This window comes from Epinephelus fuscoguttatus, linkage group LG23 (genome assembly GCF_011397635.1).
Source record: "Epinephelus fuscoguttatus linkage group LG23, E.fuscoguttatus.final_Chr_v1".
Lineage (NCBI taxonomy): Eukaryota > Metazoa > Chordata > Actinopteri > Perciformes > Serranidae > Epinephelus > Epinephelus fuscoguttatus.
In genome coordinates this window covers 6,247,727-6,273,941 of record NC_064774.1, presented here as the reverse complement: position 1 = coordinate 6,273,941, position 26,215 = coordinate 6,247,727, and the positions used below count along the sequence as shown (strand labels likewise).

Below are 26,215 nucleotides of genomic sequence, written 5' to 3'. Positions count from 1 at the left end.
CAGTGTCTGCGCCGAGAGACTGGGTCCCAGTTCTGCAAGAACATGACTATTGTTAATTTGTATTATACACAGGGAGTTCTGTTTCTATAAAATGTTTAAAGAAGTTCATGTTATTGTTTTATTCAACCCTGTTGTAAATAGTTCGTGCCTCTTAGAAATCCAACCCCACGTCCTAGTCGTAAGAGGTGGAAACAGGTAAAGTACAGGATTGCCAGGTAGGGCGAAGTATGGTGGGTGGTTCAGTCACCCTGGCCGATTCAGTAACCAAGAAGGCCTGTCTGGATCTACCTGGAAACACGCTGGCTAACGGGGCTCTGGTAAATGTGCAATAAAACATTTTTTCCTTTTGGTGAATATACTGTAAATAACACAACTATTGTATTTCTATCTGTCAAATCTTCTACAGCTATATAAATGTTAATATTTGGGTTTGTGCTTTTCTTATTCCATAAATATTTGGTTTTTATTATTATTAATTTCCTTAGTCTCTCTCAGCATTGTAAATGCTGCTGTAATTGCAATTTCCCCAGTGTGGGATAACGTACTCTTATTATTATTATTAACATCAGGGGGACCAATCGCCTACACACTAGAAAACATATTGGTTTTATGATTGTATTCCTGTGAAATTCCTATGCTCAAGAAACTTGAGACACGGTAGCAACTGTTTAATACCACAATCATAGAATTAAAATACTTTTCTATCTATATTTAACTGTCGCTTCATCTTTTTGGCGCTCCTTTTTCATGTCATCCCCTTGGATCTTCTTAGATCTAATTACTATTTAATACCATAGACACCTGAGCACATACCTCATGTTTTGCCATTAATCTGTCTGTGAAGGTTCTTATTCATCCAGGTCATGGCTATCCAAAGCTGTCACTGCTCGCTCTGCTCTAACATACTGTTTCTAAGTTTCTGGAAGGTGTAAATGTAATACTGGCACTGTAAAATATGATGTTCTTCCTGTGCCATGATCAAATCTCATCTTTTCTGCTCCTATTTCATTCAAAGGAATCAGAAGAAAAAATATGGAAAGCAAAGTTTGGTTTGTGGGGTGATCACCCTACTATTTCTGTCTGCACTAGTCATTTTCTGGGTCGTGGATTCTTCACAGTCACTCATATCTTGTACACATTAGTGTATAAAATAACAACAGACACACACTGACACGCGAAACTTTCTCTCCCTAAACGTTTAATTAAATCGGACAAAATTAACAAAACAATTATTTCTTCTCCAGGAACTTCTCCAGCATTGCCATCAGCTTGTCCTCTCTCGACGCTCCTCCCTCATCCTTGCATCCATCCATTCTCTCCACTCCCTTTCTCTCCTCTCCATGCTCCGTCTCTCCTCCTCTCTTCTTTCCCTCTCAGCTCTCTCTTCTCTCTCCTGCACCTCTCTCTCTCTCCTTTCAGCACTCTCCTCCGCACATTCCTCCCTTTCATCAAGCTCCCGGAGGAAAGTGACCCAACCGTCACATTTCCCCCGGGAGACACCTGATGCTGATGCTTGGGAGGGAGGGGAGGGAGGAGAGGCCACTGCTGCAGGCGGTGCCACAGATGAGGTGATGAGGACAGGGGGGGTTATTGACGGCCTGTCCCCCAACACCTCATCCATGGCACCAAACCACTTCCAATTGGCGGCAGTGGCCTCTCCCCCCTCCATGCTCACGCCTGTGCGGGGAGCCTTCAGTTCCTACAAAACACATACAACATGCACGACACACACACATGCTCATAGTTCTGATAATCATTCAAAAGCTTAACTTTTCAGCACTAGTCAAATACTCATCACCATTGTGTTTGTCTAAGTTGTTTACATTGACACTGTAGTGCTTTTATTATTCAACTCACTTTGTATTTCTGCTTAAGGTTCTCCCACTTCTTTTTCACAAAGGCAGCCTCCACCTTTCCCTCCAGTGTCTGGTCCTTAATGAAAGTTCTGCACAAGCATAATATTGAGGATACACATTTGTTGGCTTTACACAGCATCATAACAACATCCTCTGCCCTTAGACCATTGTATCCACTGAGGAAAAACTCCCCAGAAAACTCTTTTAATGGGGAAAAATCCCTCACCCAGGACGGGCTATTTTAATATATATTATGCTCATTCAAAGGAAGTAAATATCTTACTCAAAATCTTTCACCGCAGCATAGCACCTCCCGGTGAAGAGGGCCTCGTTCTCCCCCCACCACCTGATGAGGCGCTCCGTATTTTCATCGGTCCCTTGAAAAAACAAACACACCAATAACGTTGAGATATGCGACCTAACTTCGGATTTAGCTTCAACGTTAACCAGTTCAGTGTTTCCTCTAGGATTTTTTTCACCTGGAGCTGGACTTCTCCGGTAAGCCGTTATCATGCGCCGCCGTATTTGACAGGAATATGTATTCCTGTCCGTGTCTGTGACCGCCATTTCGTTTCTGCTGCTGGTTGAAATCTGTACTCTCACACAGCGTGCTGAATGATTTATTTTGCCCCACAAAACTATTTTTAGTTGCAAATGCAAGTGTGGTGACGGGGTAAAATATGGCCACACTGCCGACATTTTACTCTGTCACCGCACGCTGTTTGATTGCGTTATCAAACCACGCCACTATTATTCGGCCTTACTTTTCACGTATTCCACCGAATATCGAATGTGTGTTTTTTTTGCAATATTTGGCTGAATATAAAATAAATGTTTTGAAGGAGCAGCAGCAGCGGCAATGAATGTAGCGGAAACGCTGCAGTTAATAGGTATTTTTCGATCAATCACAAGTCCTCATTCTTAGCAACCTGTATTATATTAGCTGATAACGCAGTTTCTACTGCTGACGTTATGTGGCATTAAATGGGCTAACTTAACGCTAACCAGCAGGAGCGATAACATTACATAACGTTACATGTACCGATCAAAACAGCTGATGGACAACTTATACGTCTTCATCTGATATGTCTAAATATTACACCAACACATACAAGCTGTCACGTTGCTAAAATAATTCACAATTTACTCACATTTGTATGGTTGTGGCTGTGGCGTGCCCATTTTGCGACCAACTTCTTCTTTTCTCTTTTGTCCTGTTTGCAGCAAGGAAGTGACGATCGATGACGTCACGTTACGTTGCATCTTGGGTAATTTGAGTGTGAGTAGTAAGGTCATGATGTATACTCAACATTTCTGGCGAATCTAGAATGCATCCGGGAACTTCTCGCATACTCAAAATCGCATACTGCGCAGTGTAAACACACTACATACTCAAAGAGTTAGTATGAGCAGTAGGTAAGTATGCGGTTTCGAACAGACCCAATGTGTTCAGAAAAAGGAATGAAAAAAATCCAACCTCTGTGGCAGCTGCAGGCCTGTAAAAACTCTGACCAATCCCTGCCATTCGGTGTGTATGGAAAGAACCAATCAGATGCCTTCATGTCTCGTCCTGCCCGAGCACCCTCCGTCCCTCCCTCCCTCCTCCCTGCGTGCACTCATCACGTCTCACCGTTGCCGGAAATATTCAGCACACTCCTCAGCAGAAATACTGAGTTAGCAGGAGTTTGCTGAACAATGGCAGAGAAAATGCAGCCAAAAGTACCACTTCCAGTGTTACTTGTAACGGCTTGCCCCACTAAACAGGCTGAGAAAAGAAAGTCAGAGGCAGAAAAGACTTTGGATAAAGTGAGAGGACAAATCAGACATCAACAGCAGTCCAGCTTTTGAACTGTGGAGACAACTGAGGGAGCTGAAGGGCCTGAAAAGTGATGCAGAGGTTGCTGTCTTTCTGTTGGACAGGTAATTATTTGATTGCTTTGGGGGGATTTGTTATTTTACTCCGCTCTCCTCTGCCCTGCTGACTGCAGGATGCGTGTCCAGGCATGTCTGTGCTCGTGGCTTTGGACGGAGCACTGACGGGAGGGGGAGCAGGGGGCGGAGCTTAGAGGAGGTGCCGCTTTCAAATCTTGCTCGCTCTCCAACATTACCAACTATGGCTTTAATGTATGGATCCAGTCTGTGTCTGCGGGGAGAGAAGATCACCTGCTCCAAACCACACAGAGGAACTTCAGTCCATTTCCTTTGACTCTGCTCCCACCGCTGACCAGAACATCACAGGCACCTTCACACCTAACAGGTAGAGTGACCCAGAATTTAGTTTTGGAAATAAACATTTCTGGTTTACTCATAACATTACGTTTAATCTTAAGGTGTAAGGGTCAGTGAGGGAATCTCTGGGTTTCATGTCGGCCATTTTGAGGATGTATGATAGACCCAAGATGGCTGACGTAATGGTTTCTGAAGATGATGGTTTATCGCAGCTTGTGTTTTACCTTTCTGTATCTTTTACCTCGACTCTTGAGCTGCCTTAAAAGTGTGAATTTTCAAAATCAAAAAAAATTAAACTTAACTTATAACTTAATACATATATATTATTATAAGTACATTTTTACATATACATATATGTATACATACGTGTGTGTGTGTATATACAGTACAGGCCAAAAGTTTGGACATACCTTCTCATTCAATGCGTTTTCTTTATTTTCATGACTATTTACATTGTAGATTCTCACTGAAGGCATCAAAACTATGAATGAACACATGTGGAGTTATGTACTTAACAAAAAAAGGTGAAATAACTGAAAACATGTTTTATATTCTAGTTTCTTCAAAATAGCCACCCTTTGCTCTGATTACTGCTTTGCACACTCTTGGCATTCTCTCCATGAGCTTCAAGAGGTAGTCACCTGAAATGGTTTCCACTTCACAGGTGTGCCTTATCAGGGTTAATTAGTGGAATTTCTTGCTTTATCAATGGGGTTGGGACCATCAGTTGTGTTGTGCAGAAGTCAGGTTAATACACAGCCGACAGCCCTATTGGACAACTGTTAAAATTCATATTATGGCAAGAACCAATCAGCTAACTAAAGAAAAACCAGTGGCCATCATTACTTTAAGAAATGAAGGTCAGTCAGTCCGGAAAATTGCAAAAACTTTAAATGTGTCCCAAGTGGAGTCACAAAAACCATAAAACGCTACAACGAAACTGGCACATGAGGACCGACTCCAGGAAAGGAAGACCAAGAGTCACCTCTGCTTCTGAGGATAAGTTCATCCGAGTCACCAGCCTCAGAAATCGCAAGTTAACAGCAGCTCAGATCAGAGACCAGATGAATGCCACACAGAGTTCTAGCAGCAGACCCATCTCTAGAACAACTGTTAAGAGGAGACTGCGCCAATCAGGCCTTCATGGTCAAATAGCTGCTAGGAAACCACTGCTAAGGAGAGGCAACAAGCAGAAGAGATTTGTTTGGGCCAAGAAACACAAGGAATGGACATTAGACCAGTGGAAATCTGTGCTTTGGTCTGATGAGTCCAAATTTGAGATCTTTGGTTCCAACCGCCTTGTCTTTGTGAGACGCAGAAAAGGTGAACGGATGGATTCCACATGCCTGGTTCCCACTGTGAAGCATGGAGGAGGAGGTGTGATGGTGTGGGGGTGTTTTGCTGGTGACACTGTTGGGGATTTATTCAAAATTGAAGGCACACTGAACCAGCATGGCTACCACAGCATCCTGCAGCGACATGCCATCCCATCCGGTTTGCGCTTAGTTGGACGATCATTTATTTTTCAACAGGACAATGACCCCAAACACACCTCCAGGCTGTGTAAGGGCTATTTGACCAAGAAGGAGAGTGATGGAGTGCTGCGGCAGATGACCTGGCCTCCACAGTCACCGGACCTGAACCCAATGGAGATGGTTTGGGGTGAGCTGGACCGCAGAGTGAAGGCAAAGGGGCCAACAAGTGCTAAACACCTCTGGGAACTCCTTCAAGACTGTTGGAAACCATTTCAGGTGACTACCTCTTGAAGCTCATGGAGAGAATGCCAAGAGTGTGCAAAGCAGTAATCAGAGCAAAGGGTGGCTATTTTGAAGAAACTAGAATATAAAACATGTTTTCAGTTATTTCACCTTTTTGTTAAGTACACCTACATGTTCATTCATAGTTTTGATGCCTTCAGTGAGAATCTACAATGTAAATAGTCATGAAAATAAAGAAAACGCATTGAATGAGAAGGTGTGTCCAAACTTTTGGCCTGTACTGTATATCATGTTCTGTTAAATAATTAAGCCTATTTAAACTAACACAGACTTCTACTGAGCCAACAGAAAGAAGGCAGATGCCCGTAAAACGAGCACACTTTTCTGACTGCCCTGCATACAGCTGCCTTACTCAAGTGCTCAGCGTCTCTGACATTGTACAAAAAACTTCCATTTGCAAAGAAACGCAGCGCAACACACAATATCTGCTGGGATGTGAGAGCATGACTACGATTGGTAATATTGCAAATGTAAGGACGGATTAGGTTGTGTATGTAGATGATGGACTGTGACGTGAAACGGTACAGCTCAAAAAGATAATCGTGTGGAAATGCTAGAACATCTATGCGCGGTCTGATAACCATCTCCCAACGAATATTTAATTCTCTGCGCAGTAATGCTGCACCTTCATCCACGGGATCGTTATCAAAAGGACATGCCATGTTAGTGAAAAAAGTCTCCACCTACTGTGCCTAATGGACTTCCAATATACTGACTCTGATTTCTTTAATGATTTTTAAATGACAGACGGCAGAACTAGGCTACGCCAAAACTCGCCTGCTGACTGAATGAATGAATGAGGAAATCAAATGGAGTGTGTGGCTCTGAAAGAGGGCGGAGACAGAGAGAAACTCAAGGTTCATTGAGAAAAACCTGGTCCCGACCAGGTTAGGTTCATAGAGTCTGTTACTACGGTAACTGACCGAGAGCTTAAGTTACCTCTCTCTCTGAAACAGGCTAGAGTTACCCATCTTTCTCTGGTTTGAGTTACCTCCCTTTTTGAAACGGAAAACTCAGAGTTTCCCTCATTTCAGGGTTAACAGACTCTGAGTTTTCACTAACCCTGCTTTGTGAAACGGACCCCAGGTTTATAAAATACTTGAGTCCTAAAGGTTCAGTGTGTAGGATTTAGTGCCATCTAGTGGTGAGGTTACAGAAATGAAACTTCTCCTGTGTGCCAAGAAAGAAGGAGAACTATGATGGCTGACACAAAAACACAAATGTCCCTTTCTAGAGTCAGTGTTTGGGTTATTTGTTCTGGACTACTGTAAAAACAACATGGTGATCTCTGTGGAAGAGGATCCACTCTGTATGTAGATATAAATGGCTCATTTGAAGGTAACTACACCGTTACTGCCAGCAGATGGAAGAAATCCCACACTGGACTCTTGATGACTTTATGTCTCATGGAAAGCACTTTGAATTAACCTTGTTTATTCAGACATGTTATAACATTTAATTTGTCCCGTTATTCAGAGGTGCTGTAACACTTAATTTGTCTTGTTTATTCAGACGTGTTATAACATTTAATTTGTCTTGTTTATTCAGAAGTGTTATAACATTTAATTTGTCCCGTTATTCAGAGGTGTTATAACATTTAATTTGTCTTGTTTATTCAGAGGTGTTATAACATTTAATTTGTCCCGTTATTCAGAGGTGTTATAACATTTAATTTGTCTTTTTTATTCAGAGGTGTTATAACATTTAATTTGTCTTGTTTATTCAGAGGTGCTATAACATTTAATTTGCCTTGTTTATTCTCAGGTGTTATAACATTTAATTTGTCTTGTTTATTCAGAGGTGCTATAACATTTAATTTGTCTTGCTCAGGACTCATCACTACATCCAGCCACTGTCTGAAGGTTTGACTGAAGGAACCTGTGTGTGTATGTTGTGTTGAGAGCCAGGTGAGTCAGCACAAGATGTTACACACCTTTTATCCCATTAGTACTTTAGAAACTTTGACTTGTGCTGCACTGAGTATGCCATATACTGAATATAATCTGACCAGTGATGACATGTTTAGCCGCATGTCATCATTTAACCGCTGGCTGTCCAGGTGGTGTCCAGCAAACGATGTGGGTTTTGTTAATAATTGGCAAACTTTCTGGGGAAAACCTGGTCTTATTAGGAGAGACGGCATTCATCCCACTTTGGATGGAGCTGCTCTCATTTCTAGGAACCTGGCAAACTTTATTAGTAATTTAAATCCCTGACAACCCAGAGTTGAGACCAGGACTCGGAGACGCAGTCCTACACGCCTCTCTGAGCTTCTAGTTCAGTTACCCAGCCATAGTTTTAATAGTTTTATACAAACGGTGTCTGTCCCCCGACTGCCTAAATTATCTAAATCTAAAATTAAACAAAGAGGAGTTGTGCATAACAACCTCATAAAAATTAAAACCTCTTCTGTGACAGAAAGACAAAACAGGAGAATTAAATGCGGACTGTTGAATATCAGGTCTCTATCGTCTAAAGCAGTGTTAGTAAACGAATTAATATCAGATAATCATATTGATTTACTCAGTCTCACTGAAACCTGGCTGTGTCAAGATGAATATGTCAGTCTAAATGAGTCCACTCCTCCCAGTCATAATAATACCCACATTCCTCGAGGCAGCGGCCGAGGAGGGGGAGTTGCAGCCATTTTTAACTCTAGCCTGTTAATCAATCCTAAACCTAAACTAGATTATAATTCATTTGAAAGCCTCGTTCTTAGTCTTTACATCCGACCTGGAAAACCTCGCAGCCACTATTATTTGTTATAGTGTACCGTGCTCCTGGCCCGTATTCTGAATTTTTATCTGAATTCTCAGAGTTTTTATCCAGTTTAGTTCTTAAATCAGATAAAGTTATTATTGTAGGCGATTTTAACATTCATGTCGACGTTGATAATGACTCCTGGCTACCGCGCTTATCTCATTATTAGACTCCATTGGCTTCAGTCAGGTGTACATGAACCTACTCATTGTTTTAACCATACCTCGATCTAGTTCTGACGTATGGAATTGAAATTGATAACCTAAAAGTCTTTCCACAGAATCCTCGCTATCGGATCATTATCTGATTACTTTTGATTTCTTTTACTCGATTACACGCCACTCAGCAACAGTTACTATACTAGATGTTTATCAGATAGTGCTGTCGCAAAACTTAAGGAAAAGATTACTTCGTCGTTAAATTCAATACCAATACCTTCAGTAACAGAGGTTTCCGTGCCGACTTTAACCTCTCCCGAATTGATCATTTTGTTGATAGCACCGTAGGCTCGCCACGAACAACGCCAACTCTGTAGCTCCTCTTAAAAAGAAGTTAAAAACAAAGAAAGTTCGCTCCTTGGTATAACTGTCAAACCCGTAAGTTAAAACAAATAAAATTTGAAAGGAATTGGCGATTAACCAAACTGGAAGAATCTCGCTTTAATCTGGACAGACAGTCTCAAAACTTATAAGAGGGGCCTCCGCAATGCCAGAGCAAACTATTACTCAGCATTAATAGAAGACAATAAGAACAACCCCAGGTTTCTTTTCAGCACTGTAGCCAGGCTGACTGAGAGTCAAAGCTCTATTGAGCCTCGTATTCCCTTAGCCCTTAGCAGTAATGATTTTATGAGCTTTTTTAATGACAAAATTCTAACTATTAGAGGCAAAATTCATGACCTCTTGCCTCAGATAGTACCTATCTAACCTCAAACACAGCTGTAAAATCTAATATATATTTAGATTGCTTCTCCAATTTCTCTTCAAGAATTGACTGCAGTGATTTCTTCATCCAAATCATCAACGTGTCTCTTAGACCCCATCCCAACTAGGCTACTTAAGGAGGTCTTTCCTTTAGTTAACACTCATATATTAGATATGATCAATATATCCTTATTAACAGGCTATGTACCACAGTCTTTAAGGTAGCTGTAATTAAACCTCTACTACAAAAGCCCACCCTGGATCCAGAGGTGTTAGCCAATTATAGACCAATATCTAATCTTCCTTTTATGTCAAAGATCCTTGAGAAAGTAGTCGCAGACCAGCTGTGTGATTTTCTCCAGGATAATAATTTATTTGAGGAATTTCAGTCAGGATTTAGAGTGCATCATAGCACTGAGACAGCTCTAGTTAAAATTACAAATGACCTTCTGATTGCTTCAGACAAAGGACTCGTCTCTGTACTTGTTTTATTAGATCTTAGTGCGGCTTGACACAATTGACCATCAAATTCTACTGCAGAGACTGGATCACTTAATTGGCTTAAAAGGTTCAGCACTAAGCTGGTTTAAATCTTATTTATCTGATCGCTTTCAATTTGTTGACGTCGCAATGAACCATCCTTACGTACTAAAGTTTGTTTTGGAGTTCCGCAAGGTTCTGTGCTCGACCAATCCTGTTTACTCTATATATGCTTCCTTTAGGTAACATCATTAGAAATCACTCTATAAATTTCCATTGTTATGGATGATACTCAGTTGTATTTATCAATGAAGCCAGAAGAAAGCAATCAATTAACTAAACTCCATAATTGCCTTAAAGACATAAAAACTTGATGAGCACCAATTTCCTGATGTTAAATTCAGACAAAACTGAAGTTATTGTTCTTGGCCCCAAACAACTCAGAGACTCTTTATCTGATGACATAGTTTCTCTAGATGGCATTGCTCTGGCCTCTAGCACTACCGTAAGAAACCTCGGAGTAATATTTGATCAAGATTTGTCTTTTAATTCTCATTTAAAACAAACCTCACGGACTGCATTTTTTCATCTGCGTAATATTGCGAAAATTAGGCCTATCCTGACCCGAAAAGATGCAGAAAATTGGTCCACGCTTTGTTACCTCAAGGCTGGATTACTGTAACTCTCATTATCAGGTAGCTCTAGTAAGTCCTTAAAAACTCTCCAGCTAATTCAGAATGCAGCAGCACGTACTAACAGGAACTAAGAAACGCGATCATATCTCTCCTGTTTTAGCTTCTCTGCACTGGCTCCTGTAAAATCCAGAATTGAATTTAAAATCCTACTGTTAACTTATAAAGCTCTAAATGGTCAAGCTCCCATATCTTAGAGAGCTCATAGTGCCATATTATCCCACCAGAACACTGCGCTCTGAGAACGCAGGGTTACTCGTGGTCCCTAAAGTCTCCAAAAGTAGATCAGGAGCCAGAGCCTTCAGCTATCAGGCTCCTCTCCTGTGGAATCATCTGCCTGTTACGGTCCGGGAGGCAGACACCGTCTCCACATTTAAGACTAGACTTAAGACTTTCCTCTTTGATAAAGCTTATAGTTAGGGCTGGCTCAGGCTTGCCCTGTACCAGCCCCTAGTTAGGCTGACTTAGGCCTAGTCTGCCGGAGGACCCCATAATACACCGGCCCCTTCTCTCTCTCTCTCTCTCTCTCGATCCTATTACTGCATCTAGCTAACCCGGCCATTCTGGATGTCACTAACTCGGCTTCTTCTCCGGAGCCTTTGTGCTCCACTGTCTCTCAGATTAACTCATATCACAGCGGTGCCTGGACAGCGTGACGTGTGTGGTTGTGCTGCTGCCGTGGTCCCGCCAGATGCCTCCTGCTGCTGCTGCCATCATTAGTCATTAGTCATACTTCTTCTGTTATTATACACATATGATTATTGTCACACATGTATACTGCCAGGTATTAATACATACTTTCAACATATTGTACCGCAGTAACCAGAACTATAACTATAATATTATTACTTTCATTAATGTTGTTGTAAGCTACTGTCATTACCTGCATCTCTCTCTCTCTCTCTCTCTCTCTCTCTCTCTCTGTCATATGGATTACTGTTAATTTATTATGCTGATCTGTTCTGTACGACATCTATTGCACGTCTGTCCGTCCTGGAAGAGGGATCCCTCCTCAGTTGCTCTTCCTGAGGTTTCTACCGTTTTTTTTCCCGTCAAAGGGGTTTTTTTGGGGAGTTTTTCCTGATCCGCTGTGAGGGTCATAAGGACAGAGGGATGTCGTATGCTGTAAAGCCCTGTGAGGCAAATTGTGATTTGTGATATTGGGCTTTATAAATAAAATTGATTGATTGATTGATTGATATAGCCAACTCAGTGTCAGTGAACACAGAGACAGAATTATCAAGTGTAATGTTTTCTGAGTTTCTCAGTGCATTGAGCTGTAGATTCAATGAATCAGTTAATGGCATAGATTTGGGTAAACAACCGTTAGTCGGTTCTTTTTGAGTTTATATTTCAGGTGTAATAATTTACATTGATTTCTCAAAGATGTAATTTTATTATCATTTAACCCTTTATTGTAATTTTAGGTGAAAATGCCTCCCAAAAAGCAAAAGATCGGAAAGGATATCAGAAGCTTTTTCAGTCCAACTGTAAGTGACAGCTCAGCTAACAACAATTCTCTGTAATCAATACTTAACATTTGACTCAATCTGGAACCTGTTCATTCAGTGTAAACTAAGGTTATTCCTTTCATATGAATATCATTTCTTTGCCGTATTAGCTGCAGCTTGTCCGGCTAATTTGTTTGTGTGTGGATACCATGCATTATTTTAACAGGACAGTCCTGCGAGAGGCAACTTGGCACCTTCAGGGGGTTCACAGCCAGGCGGAGCTCAAGGCTCTCAGTCAGGCGGTGCTACACGCTCTCAGCAAGGCGGAGCCAAAAACTCTCAGTCAGGTGGTGCTACACGCTCTCAGCAAGGCGGAGCTCAAGGCTCTCAGTCAGGCGGACCTACAGGCCCTCAGGTGATCTCTTTTGTAATTGTTAAATGGTGGGCTGCAGGTTCATGAGCTACTATAAATACATTTGGAAGTTTTTGAGATGCTTTGAAGAAAAGTTTAATCATTGTTGCTCTGGTATTGTTGCTCAGTTTTCTCCATCAACTCCTGAGCAAAATATCTGTAACTGACAGCGAGAGAGACGCTGCTATCTGAACTATGAGCAGAAATGGTGTAACTGCTTGTGCTGGGTACATGATCTGATTATTACTATGGGTGTCAATGTTTAAAATATTGTTGCACAAGACTTTGTTATGAGATACATTTTGTGTTTTCTTTTATTTGCCTGTTTGCTGTTTTTCACCAATAACAAAAATAATTTGAAAACCTCAACCTGGCTAGCTAGTAGTTGGCTAGCTAGTGGGAGTAGAGAACTTTGATCTTGCAGACAGGTGAGTAATTTCGATGCAATTTCATAATTTCATGCAAGACTGTGAAGCATGAGCAAATGTTCATTATCTTAATTTGGAAAGGCCAACTCCCCAATTACTTTACTACAAAGAGATCACTACAGAAACACTAACTGGAAAACATCAAATCAATACATGTTACAAAGACACTGACAAAAGGTCTTGCTCAGCTTGTACTGTTGTACTGATGCTGTGCCCAGTTGTTACGTTACCAGTCCATTAATAGCGGGAAGAGTTGCTTTGTTGTGCTTTACCATCGACTAACCCTAACTCACCACCAGATGGTGATCAATTGACAGCTCTGCTCCCTCTCTTCACCTGAGTGTCCAAGACATGAGGCCACAGATCTGATGATATGAGTGCAAAGTCAATCATCAATCTTTGGCCAAGGCTGTTTCGAGACCAAATACGTTTATGAGCAATCCCATGCATAAACTTGGTGTTCATCATGGCCGATCCATGACTAGCACAGAAGTCCAATAACAAAACACCACTCAGCTTCAGATCAGGCAGGCGTTCCTCCTAACAAACAAACAATAGTCAGAGAAAGTTGCATAGAGGTGATCCTCTCATTTCCCAGGGAGAACCCACGGTAGTGCTTAGCCTGGGGCTCGCAAATATCCTCACAATCGCCTGGCGCCTTGCACCGTGGCACTACGAACACGGTAGGAATCAAGCTTATCTTTAGAGGGTTTTTCTCCCAGAACTAGTGCTATGCATAGAGGTAAGCCCAACTGTGTCTAGTTGGTACCGCTCCACCTCTGCACCAGCTCTGGTTCCTTCCCCACCAGAGGGGTGATGATCAAAACCTTAAAGCCAGTCTATGATGCCAGGGATCAACATGCAAAGTTATTTGCCTTTGCCATGAAAGTTGCCTGCCGCCTGCACCCAAACCTAGTGCCTATCTCTGTAAGTGGTGGGCCCACAACAGTAAATCTGAATCCTCTTCTCATTTTACAGACTTTCAAATGCAACCACAGGAAAGTGAAGGAGAAGAATGATGGTGATCCATGGTGAGTACACTGTGACACGCAGCATGACAAGAAGTCTGCATTTTATTACATCAACAATGGCATGTAACGTTTTCTCACTGGTTTCCTGCAGGGAGAACATTTACATCGCTTCACCGTGAAATTCAGTCCTACTGACTGCAATGAATTCACAATTGCCTGTGATCGACCTTGCACAGTGCTGGAGGCAATAAAATCAACTGAGAATTATAGTAAGAAGACGAGGAAGTGTGCAGATGAAAGCATTGTGATTCAGCTGGGTAAAGAGGATAAGGCATCTATTGTTGCAACACATTTCCCTTGTACTTGTATCAGGGATGGTGAGTCTCTGATCATATCACATAAGTCAGACATAGTTGAGGCAGCCCAAGACCAACTGTACAACCCAATACAGTCAAGAGGCAAATATTCTGTCTTCTACATAGATAGAGAGGGAGGGCTGTACACCAAACAAAAGAAGCTTTTTAGAAGCAAAGCTGTCAAACAGTTCAAGTATCTGTGTGTCTATGGGCAGAAGGGGATGACTGTGGAAGAGGCTCTGATAAGGGATGGTCGCTTCATTGATGACCTCGGTGTCTTTGAGCTGTCTGACAATGACAATCCAAGATGCCTCACTGAATATACACAGAAGGTTGACATCCTAGATCAAAAAGAATTCAAGATACGTCTTCCACGGAACAAGAGAACAAGTGATGAAAAACAGCAGGAAAACTCTGGTGCATCAAATGGTTCACACAAGTGTGACAGAACACCAGTCTTAGATGTAGTAAAGCAGAAAGGAATCAGTGTCCAAACAGCAGTGGCAAAGGCAGACAGCAACAACACTGCAGAGATTTACGAAAAGCTGCGTCAGCAGTTTCCAGCTCTGAAAGAATGGATGGAGAAAAGATTTCCTGAAAAGTCTTATCAGACAGCACTGAACTTAAAGAAGAAAAACTTTGGAAAGATCCAAAATTCATTCAGTGAAGTTCACAGAGTCAGGAAGCTGCTAAAACTGGGCAAGTCAGTCTGCAAAGTGGTTGTTGAAGATGGTCGTCAGGGAACAGGCTTTGTGTTGTTTGACAAACTATGAAGATCCTATCCTACACAAATTACAGCTACTTCCAGCTGGCCGACTCTTACGTCTGCTACATTGAGGGTGAGCTAGATTACGCCGTACTTGAGCTCAAGCCTGAGGGACAGAAGTTCAACCAAACAACACAAACAAAGGAAATAAAGGTGCCACCAGGGCTCCTGAAGATATTTGGTAAGATGCCTCCGAATGGTGAAGCCTGTCTGATTGGTCACCCAGCAGGAGGACTGAAAAAAATGGATCCAACCTGTATCATTGAGAAAGAGAAGAGGGAGCAGGCTGTCAGAGACTACTTACATCCATACAAAGACAGTCTTTTCATTGTCCATCCAATCATACTTCATATCAAAGCACAAGGCATTGACAACATAATGATGGGTGGAAGTCGAGCTGAAAATGTAGCAACCTACCCCACTTTCATGTATCACGGCTCTTCTGGCTCCCCAGTGTTTGATGCTCACGGCCGAGTGTTTGGTTTGCACGCTGCAGGATTTGACCCTGGGTTTCCAAACCACACAGAGAGTGTGACAGAGTTCGCCCAACCTCTGCTCACTATATTTGAACACTTTGTGAGCAAGCTGAAGGAAAGTGGAAATGAGGGCCTGTTGAAGAGAGTTCAGAAAAAGGCAAAGGGAAACCCATACCTTAAAAGGGTTTTTAGTTCCATGGGCACTTGCACCGATGTCTCAGCAGACAGTGATGAGCCAATGCAGACTGAATTGATAGTAGAATAGAAGAGAATAGAAAGAACTTCAGCTTCAGTTTCGGCATTTTACTTTCACCACTGTAACCACTGCAACTGTCAATATCTCAAGTAACTGTATACTATAGTAAAGGTATTCTATGCAGGACTGGTTGGTTTCTGTTTGCTTTACATTAAAAACTTTGGTTCACTTCATAATCTGTTTCCTGTCGTTGATTTATCTGAAGCGGTCGTAGCACCTTTACACTACCACTCCTTTATAGTCTGGTAGTGTGATGGTGATGACACAGGCTACAGTAATGACACATTAACACAGTGCAGCAGTGTGTCTACAGTCAGTGTTGAACCACGTGACCTTTGACCTGCTTATCTAGCTTAAGAGGCTGTAGATCACACTGATTCAGAAAATGCGCTTAAATTTCTCTGTCATATCAACTTCAGGGTGAGAAACAAGACAAACAAGTTAGCTACGGTTAGCTAGCAGCTAACTGGTACCATGGTGGGCAACTTTACAGCTCTGTACATTTGGTCCGTCCAAAAAATCACGGCTCTGGATGGAGCTATATTTGTGTCTTTATTACATGCGAGAAAATAAATGAGAGAAAAACAATGTTTGAAAGTGTGAAAACATTTTCTCTCAAAAAAAAAATGTTTCTCTCAAAACATTTTTCTTCTCTCTCTCAAACCAAAGTCTTTGCTCTCGTGTCAGGATTTTGCTTTTGCTGCGAAAATAATGTCATGGGCGGGGCCACGTTCCTATTGGCCAGTCTCAATCGAATTGACAGCTGGGTGAGGATCGTCTTGGCATAGCGTGACCAGACGTCCCGAAAAATTTGGGACAGTCCCGAAATCCAAGCAGTTGTCCCAAATCCTGCCCTAATTGTCCCGAAAATGACACCAGAGCAGAGTCTGTAGTAGTTATTGCCTGATAAAACATTACAGTAAACATCATGGTGGTTGAGTCGTCCTGCAGCTCCCGCCGGCTGCACATTGGCTGCAGCAGTTCCTACATGAATTATGGGTGTTGTAGTTTTTAAAACGTGTACAGCAGTGGCGATGAAGAGAGCGCAAGCTGCAGCCACGAGGACAGGAAAAGCGCAGGCAGCCTTGAGAAGGAGTGATTTGCACGTTGCAGTGCAGCCTCTTGTTCTAACTATTCAATACTGTTCTACAAACTGACAGGCCTGAATGTACCAGGCGTCTTTTATTTTGTTAGCTTTTATTTTTTAATTCAGTTTAACACTAGGACCGCCAGGATCACAGCGCGCTCAGAAGCACACAAAAAATGCATTTCTGAGTAATTTCCGAGAAGTTAGGATAAAATAAAAAAAATATTACAAACTATAGAATAGGACTGACAACCTCTCCAATGTCTCATGTCAATTAATTAACACTATTTGTCAGCTGTTTATACTAATGCCTTTTTTTCTTGTTTTTTTTGCTGCTGCTGCGCCGTGTCTGCAGTTGAAAGTGGTGATTTGCTAAATACATTCTACAATAATAAATTAGATTAACTTTTGGTCTATAATATTGTTGGCTATATTACGTATTTTAATTTAAAAAAAACTTAAGAAAAAAAGAAATAAATACCAAAATAATTAGTGGAAACTTTTTTTTTATTGATACTCCTTTCTGACATACTAACACACAGACACACACACACACACACACACACACAAACACTCGAATGAATGATGAATGCGGTTCAGCCGCAGTCCCACCGGCTGGCGCGGTCACTGTTGAGATTACATTCGTTATTTATTATTAACAAAATGTTTTTTTATTGACCGTATGAATGGTTTTGTTTTCCAATAAATATTTGGAAATGAAAATGTATGCTTTGGTGTACTTTTACAGAGTTTTGCAGTATGTATAGCCACCTGTTGGTATCAAGATGTATAATTTTGGTCGGAGGTATAAATACTCAGAAGTCTAGTGTGTTTCATTTTTGTACCTTAAAGGCTTCAGAAAACATACAAGACACATTTTTAGTAAAAGTCATAGGAAGAGAAGCTTGTAGGTTTTATCTAAACAGTTATTTGCATTATAAAAACCATCGTGGCAGTTCTAGGAGAAGAAGAAGATTGAAAAAAAATGTTAAAATTAAATTAGGGAGCTGATCACAGATGTATTGTCTCTATGAGTCATCTATTGTTGCTTTTAATTTGCAGCTATACTTTTAATGAAGCTGACATGTCATGACATAGGAATGATTTTGATAACCAACTTGCTCAGCTAGCTACCCGTCGAGTTGTGTGTGTCATCATCTTACCAAACATTGGAGTCTCCGCTCCCAAATAACGCAGCACATCTATTATTATTTTTTGCTATCAGTGTGATAGCACTGATATTAACTTTGTATTTATTAAATATTTATAAAACCAAGTTTAAGTTTCAGATAATCTGTGTTCACTGATGACAAATGGTGAGGTCACAGTTACAGAGAGGTTCGCTGAAGACTTCATGGCGGGAAAAAGATCATTTAAACAACAGTTCAGAGACCTCTGAGGAGGGTTGCAACTGTATGAGATTTTCACGGTACAATAACTCTGAAAATATACGGTTTATGGTATCACAGAATTGATCTCATTATCAGTCAGAATGAAAACAGAAGAGTTATTGTTGGTTCATTCAACAAGTTTGTTTGAGTTTGTGCAAAAAGTCTCCTCACAGAAAAGAACTCATATAAAGGAGAGACTCACCGTCCAGTTGTTTTTCTTTCACTATCACAGATCAGCAAATGTTCACTGTGTGATGACCGCCAACATTTATATCACAGTGCTCCTCAAAATCATGTATCAATGCGACCCTACCTCTGAGTCACTCACTCACCACCCTTATTTCTAATTTAAATGATTCAAGGTTCTGGCGTTCTTTTGATGAAGTACAAACTGAATGTAAGTCGCTCTGGCAGTACGTGACCAGAAGCTTCCCCACTTAATGTATGGATCCAGTCTGTGTCTGCGGGGAGAGAAGATCACCTGCTCTCAACTGAACTTCAGTCCATCTCCTTTGACTCTGCTGCCACCGCTGACCAGAACAACACAGGCATCTTCACACCTAACAGGTAGAGTAACCCAGAATTTAATTTTGGAAACAGAGGTGCCGCCACCACATCTCTAGGACCTAACTGACCCATTAAAAGCTTTACGTAACTCTAACTTTGAAGGCTTACAACTGTCTTGCTTCTTGTAGTTCAATACTACCAGTACAATATTTACTGCTACTGAGTTGTACATGCAACAGTCTGCATACAGTATGCAATTCACTATTTGATGCAAGATTAAAAGCCACCATAAAAAAAATGTCCTAAGGGCCATCTTTTACGGTCTAAATGTAATTTTAATTGTACAATCCCAAAATGGAAAATTCGCTTAACCTTAAAGGAAATGGCCACTTCAGAATGAAAATACAGACAGTACTTACTGCCCCTCATGCCAACAAGAAGTCCAGTGTAGTTTTTAATCCACAAAACTTGTTCGGGGTATCGGAGGATAACAGCTAGCCGGAATAACAGCTACACTTGAAGTGCATGGAACCCACATTTTGAAAATATAATAAAGCTCCGCTAATGCATTTCAAAAACATCACAACGGCTCGTCCGTCATAACCCAAGTGCCCTGAAGCTGCGGCATGCAAAACTGACTTGAAAAGATGTACTTTACTCCACTTTTAAAGACATACTTTACTCCACTTTTATAGCATCATTTCTCACCGTGGTCAGTTAGCCTGCAGGAGTGCTGTGTTTACATGACAACTCAGGCGAGACTCAGGAACTTTCAAAGACGTTCTTGTTCTCGAGTCTCGTGAGTTGCAGGTCATTTCCTTTCATGAAGGACTTAAACAGCAGATTTTTTATACCAGCGCTAACTAGATGTAATGTGTTTGTGTGTTTAATGTGTGTTTAATGTGTTTACTGTGTGTTTCATGTGTTTAATGTGTGTTTAATGTGTTTGTGTGTTTAATGTGTGTTTACTGTGTTAACTGTGTGTTTAATGTGTTTAATGTATGTTTAATGTGTCTTTACTGTGTGTTTAATGTGTTTGTGTGTTTAATGTGTGTTTAATGTATGTTTAATTTGTGTTTACTGTGTGTTTGTGTGTTTGTTTAATGTGTGTTTAATGTATGTTTAATGTGTGTGTAATGTGTGTTTACTGTGTGTGTAATGTGTTTTTACTGTTTAATGTGTGTTTAATGTGCGTTTAATGTGTTTAATGTGTGTTTAATATGCGTTCAATGTGTTTTTACTGTGTGTTTAATGTGTGTTTAATGTGTTTTTACTGTTTAATGTGCGTTTAATGTGTTTAATGTGTATTTAATATGTGTTTAATGTGTTTTTAATGTGTTTTTACTGTGTTTAATGTGTGTTGACTGTGTGTTTAATGTGTGTTTAATGTGTTTAATGTATGTTTAATGTGTGTTTGTTTACTGTGTGTTTAATGTGTGTTTACCGTGTGTTTAGTGTGTGTTTAATGTGTTTTTAACACAAAAAGGCATCACCATCGGCGTAGATGGCTCGCGGCTTCTGCTCGGCGTCCTCCGTCACTTGCTCTTGTATTATAACTTTTAATCCAGTATTATGCCACTTAAAATGGACTACTTTTAAAATTGTATTTGCCTAAAGCCTGTACCTTGGCCGGATGGCTGATCTCGTGTCTTTGATCGGTGGATTTTAAGCTTTTTGGGGCACTGTGTGACTGGTGCCGACACAGCCACGCCAAACTACTTTAGCGCTTCGCTAACTTTGAGCAATATACTAGTTTTTCGCCATTCTACAACCGGATCGACCACAACGATACTGCCCGCATGAGAGGGAAAGACCTTGCGAACACTTCGGCCACCCCAGAACCCATTTTTACATCTTCTGTGCTATTTTGTGGACACCGGACTGACTGCAGCTACCTGGCAAAATTCACTGGGTTCTTCCGGACACCCATTCATCTCAGCAGGCCCAGTGTTTGGGCCTGCGCCGGTAAGTCCCGCTTTCTACTGGATCCAAACCACCCTGATCTGAGACAACACAACGCCGTGGACTCCTTTTGGAGTCCCCGCGTGTAGGTTTCTACTGTGGCTCATACCAAGCTAGAGAAAGTAGCTTCCTGGCAAATATAATCACGTCATTACACATTACACCGTTGCTGCCGGAATTTGTTTTCTGTTTCCTGGGCTACCCCATCTGCCCCCCATGGCTTCACTCACCTCTCCACATAACTGTGACAGCTGTCTCTGCAAATCCCAAAAGATCGCGAAGCTGGAGCAGCGCATTTCCAATCTGTACTGGATCAGGGATAAAGAAGCTCTCCTCGACTCCGTAGTTACCATAGGTGCCGGCCCATCTGGTAACCCTGCAGATCTGGACTCCACCGCCGCAGAGCTTAGTGCCGGTTCCACGGCTACAGCGGACCCCAACCCCAATGACTTGGCCCCAGGTGAACTGTCAGTCTCGGCTACTCAGCTCCGAACTGATGATACAGCCGCCGCAGCTACATCCAGGCTGACCTCATCAGTTCCAGCTCCACATCCCTCCTCGGAGGACCCATGGCTGCGGCTGGGGGCCAAGCCTAAATGGGCGAGCAGCAGTGCAAAGGCTACTTTCACTTTCAGTCCAAACCCGAGGCTAAGAGCTAATAGCTCCACTCCCAACCAAGAGCCATGGTCCACAGTACATGGTAAAAGGCGAGCAAGTTCCAGCCTGATACCTGCTCCACCTTGTGAGCTCCAGCTGGAGAACAGATATAACATCTTAAGTGTTGAGGAATTCCCTCTGCTCCAGTCTGTCCATTCCTCTCCTGTTTGCCCTCTGACTGATCTGCCGCCAGCAGCCCGGGGGGTTGGGAGGTCTGCTCTGGGACCATCGTTCAGATCCGCGACATCCTCCTCCCGGCGCAAGATTGTAAAGAAGGCTGCTCTCAGGGCGAGGCGCTCCGGCGGTCTTCCCCGCCGTGAAGGGTCATGTGAGCCCCCAGCCACCGCTGAGACTGGGGGCTCACCTCGCACTCACCTCACACTCTGTCAACAGTCCCCACAGAGCAGCGGCACTCGCCCTCTCATCCTCGGCCACTGTTCCCCCCAACCACCGCCATAGTGGGTGACTCCATAACCAGGAACATTCGCTTTTTTAATTCCACCACCCACTGTTTTCCAGGAGCCACCGTCACAAAAATCATAGATAAACTCCCGGACCTACTGCAATCATTTCCACACTAAACTAAACGTCTGATCTTGCACATTGGAACCAATGATGTGGTCCGGGGGCAGTCTGAGCTGCTAAAAAACGATTTTAACAGTCTGTTCACTGCCCTAAAAAACTGCAGGATGTCAATCTTCATAAGCTGCCCTCGTCCCACACTCGGCCTCGGCGCAGAGTGGTTCAGTCGGCTCCTCCAGTTCCATTCTTTGCTCCGGGCCGCTTGTACTATCCACGGTTTTTATTTTGTAGACAATTTTAACTTATTTTGGAACCGCCCCTCCTTTTAACGACACGACAGACTTCACCCGAGCAAGTTAGGAAACCGCATGTTAGCTGCCAATATTCAGCACACTGCACACACCACACCACACACACACACACACACACACACACACACACACACATGCGTGACTGTTTACATGCCACACCCCCTCCTCAGTGCCCTCCTCTTCTTCTACGGAGCCCTCCGTGGACATTGCCTCCCATAGCTACTCCCCCTACAGGCTCCAGCTGTCACTAACCTGCCAACCTGATTGCTCTTCCTCCCCCATGCCCAAAACAAACTCTGTTACACCATTATCTCACACCAGCTTCCCCTTGTGGGTAGATCACGCAACTGCTCCGCCTCTTTCTATTCCTGTCCATGTCTATTCCTGTCCAACAGACACCACTACCATAAGGCCAGCAGAGGTGTTATTTCTGATAATCTAATATCGCTTGAATCAATTAATTTACCTCTTCAAGCTCTAACCAGAGTTGCCCTTCTGAATGTGAGGTCCTTCACAAATAAATCATTTATTTGTCAACATATTATCTCCTCCAATAAGCTGGATATGTTTTTTGTAACAGAAACTTGGTTAAACACAGATATCATTCCATTAGTAGAAGCCACCCCCCCCCAGATTATTCATACCTCAATCAGCCCAGGCTTTCTGGTCGCGGTGGTGGTGCTGTCATCTACAGCAATAATATAACTTGTTCTCCTGCCTCCTTTGGCACTTTCTCCACCTTCAAATTCCTTGGCTTTGTACTAAATGGTAAAGCTCCTGTGTTGTGTATCATTGTCTATAGGCCACCAAATCAGAGCAAAGCCTTCCTCAGTGAATTTTCTGAGCTGTTATCTGTTGTCGTGCCAAGATATGAAAGCCTTTTAATTTTAGGCGATTTTAACATTCACGTCTGCTATCTAGTATTAGTATTGCCTACTAATACACTGGCTACTGATTTCTTGCATCTAATCAACTCTTTTAATTTAGTTCAATCTGTTACCTCCCCAACACATGTTAAAAAGCATACCCTGGACCTAGTATTATCCTTTGGTCTCTCACTTAGCAATTTTGCTTTCCATGATATTTGTGTGTCTGACCACAGGGTTATTCTATTTGACACTGAGCTTCCCTTACCTACACCAAAACTGCCTGTCCCAACTTGCTCCCGCATAGTCAATTCTACCACACCTAGCCTGTTTTCCAATGCCTATATTGCTGATTCCACAGTCTCTGTTACTGAATCCCTCTCTACCTGTTTAGCTACCGATGCACTGTTAGAACTCTTCCATACATCATGTCTGTCTATCTTAGATTCCATCGCCACTCTCAAGATCAAAGCTTGGAGGACAAAAATGAACCCCTGGCTAAATGAATCCACACGCTCTATTCGCAGGGAGTGCCGGAAAGCAGAGCGTAAATGGACAAAGGACAGACTACATGTATCGTATGAAATATATAAGGAACTTCTGATTACATACCAATCCGCTGTTAGAGATGCAAAAACAAAATACCTCTCAGATATCATCATCAAAAGCAATCACAACTCCAGAATTCTGTTTAACACCATAAACTCTGTTATTAATCCCCCTGCTGACTCCTCTATAAACAAAATTGACAGCATTAGGTCAAATACTTCACACCCTACCAAAGTTTCATCGTTGGCTATTGAGAATCCTTCTGTTTTTAATAATTTTGTCCCTGTTTCATTACCCCAGCTTGGACGCATAATTACAAGCATGAAGCCAACTAGCTGTGAGCTTGATGTCATTCCAGCAAAATTGTTGAAACAATCTTTTGATGCAGTTGGTCCCAGCATACTGACAATTTTTAACAGCTCCTTAGCCACAGGTGCTGTCCCATCTTGTTTCAAGCATGCCATAGTCCAGCCACTCCTTAAGAAGCCTGGTCTTGACCCAACTATTCTAAACAATTTTAGGCCAGTTTCTAAGCTTTCTTTCTTATCCAAGGTCTTAGAAAAGATTGTTTTTAATCAGATTCTGTCCTTTTTAAACGAAAACAATATATTTGAAAATTTCCAGTCAGGGTTCCGTGAACACCACAGCACAGAGACAGCTCTCCTAAGAGTGACCGACGACCTTCTCTGTGCTGCGGATGCTGGCAAAAGCTCCATCCTGATTCTCTTGGACCTTAGTGCAGTATTCGATACTGTCGACCACAAAATTCTCCTCCATTGCTTATCACGCTGGGTCAACATTTCCGGCTCTGCCCTTGATTGGTTCCGTTCTTACATCTCTAACAGATAATTCACTGTATCCATTGGTAGCTCCTCCTCCACACCGGCAAATATTACATGTGGGGTTCCTCAGGGTTCAGTTTTAGGTCCACTTCTCTTCTGTACATGCTCCCGCTAGGAAGAATTATCCAAAGTCACAACATCTCCTTCCAGTGCTATGCAGAGGACACGCAGATCTACCTCCCCCTCAATTCCCAAAGCCAGACTGACATCACCAGAATGCAAAATTGTTTTCAAGACATCAAGGACTGGTTGGCTCAGAACTTCCTTCAACTGAATGAGGACAAGACAGAGGTCTTATTCTGTGGCCCCCCACATCATATTACTGCTAACGCCCAGAACCTCAATAACCTCTCCTCCTATATCACACCACATGCAAAAAACCTGGGTGTTTTATTTGACAGTAACTTAAGTTTTAACAGACATGTAAATTCAGTTGTCAGGTCCAGTTTCTTTCAGCTCAGAACCATTTCAAAGATCAGGCACTTCCTATCACCCTCTAACCTAGAAAGAGTTATCCATGCATTCATATCATCCAGGCTGGACTACTGCAACTCCCTCTACTCAGGTATTACTCAGACCACCATCTCCCATCTCCAACTAGTCCAAAACGCTGCCTCCCGGTTATTAACAAGAACAAAGAAGCGAGACCACATCACTCCTATTCTTGCATCATTACACTGGCTCCCCGTTCATTTCAGGATACACTTTAAAATTCTTCTGATTGTTTATAAATCCCTCCATGGTCTTGCCCCTTCATATATCTCAGAACTTCTCACCCCTTACACAACCACCAGAACCCTCAGATCCTCAGACCGTGGTATGTTGGCTGTGCCACGCTCACAGAAAACAAAGGCGGGGGACCGGGTCTTTTCTGTTGCAGCCCCTTGGCTCTGGAACAACCTGCCAGAAGCCATTAGAAAGGCTGATTCTGTTGAGGCTTTCAAGAAGCACCTTAAGACCCATTTTTACTCTTTGGCTTTTAATAGTGTTTAATCTGTTTTTATTTTTTCATCTGGTCGCCCTGGTTTTTAATAACCTTTATTTCTATTCTTTGATAAATTGATGTTGGTTGTATTGATGTTGGTCTGTATTTCACATGTCTTTATGCCTATGTGTATATGCCATGTTGCCTGTGAAGCACTTTGGTGCAAATGCTCTTTGCTTTCAAGGTGCTATATAAATGAAATAAACTTAAACTTTTAATATGTGTTTAATGTGTGTGTAATGTGTGTTTACTGTGTTTGTGTGTTTAATGTGCGTTTAATGTGTTTTTACTGTGTGTTTAATGTGTGTTTAATGTGCATTTAATGTGTGTTTAATGTGTTTAATGTGCGTTTAATGTGTTTTTACTGTGTGTTTAATGTGCATTTAATGTGTTTAATGTGTTTAATGTGCATTTAATGTGTTTAATGTGTTTAATGTGCATTTAATGTGTTTTTACTGTGTGTTTAATGTGTGTTTAATATGCGTTTAATGTGTTTTTTGATTCAACTAAACTTTACAGCACTTCACAGAAACCTCACCACCAACTAGTGTTGTGGAGGTGTCACTGCAGAGTGCCACAGACACACCAGGACACAAGTATAAATGCTCACACTGGTGTAGACCATGTGTGCAGGCTACAGCGTAGGGTCTGCACAGAGCTGACACACAAGTATAAATTTGCTTTAAGTCATAAACATGGATG

The 26,215-nt window shown here is 42.0% G+C and overlaps 3 protein-coding genes across 4 annotated transcripts in view; all 3 read left to right on the top strand.

Moving 5' to 3' along the window:
* LOC125883434 (uncharacterized protein DDB_G0284671-like) overlaps window positions 1-14,278 on the top strand; it is a 42,957-nt gene extending 28,679 nt beyond the window's left edge. Inside the window, exons 1-7 of one of the 2 annotated variants that reach the window (XM_049567709.1) lie at window positions 3,670-3,753; window positions 3,845-4,113; window positions 7,694-7,770; window positions 12,146-12,208; window positions 12,396-12,584; window positions 13,988-14,040; window positions 14,132-14,278. In XM_049567709.1, the coding sequence (XP_049423666.1) occupies window positions 12,152-12,208; window positions 12,396-12,584; window positions 13,988-14,040; window positions 14,132-14,159 (327 nt within the window). In that variant the 5' untranslated portion in view covers window positions 3,670-3,753; window positions 3,845-4,113; window positions 7,694-7,770; window positions 12,146-12,151 and the 3' untranslated portion in view covers window positions 14,160-14,278. Of the gene's footprint in view, window positions 1-3,669; window positions 3,754-3,844; window positions 4,114-7,693; window positions 7,771-12,145; window positions 12,209-12,395; window positions 12,585-13,987; window positions 14,041-14,131 lie in introns of those variants that run through there. The other variant, XM_049567708.1, reaches the window with a different exon arrangement.
* Window positions 1-26,215, top strand: part of LOC125883415 (serine protease FAM111A-like) — an 87,249-nt gene that overhangs the window by 51,172 nt on the left and 9,862 nt on the right. The window lies entirely within an intron of this gene.
* LOC125883428 (serine protease FAM111A-like) lies at window positions 14,974-15,897 on the top strand. Its single transcript, XM_049567702.1, has one exon. The coding sequence runs from the start codon at window positions 15,106-15,108 to the stop codon at window positions 15,841-15,843; it is 738 nt and encodes a 245-aa protein (XP_049423659.1). The 5' UTR covers window positions 14,974-15,105; the 3' UTR covers window positions 15,844-15,897.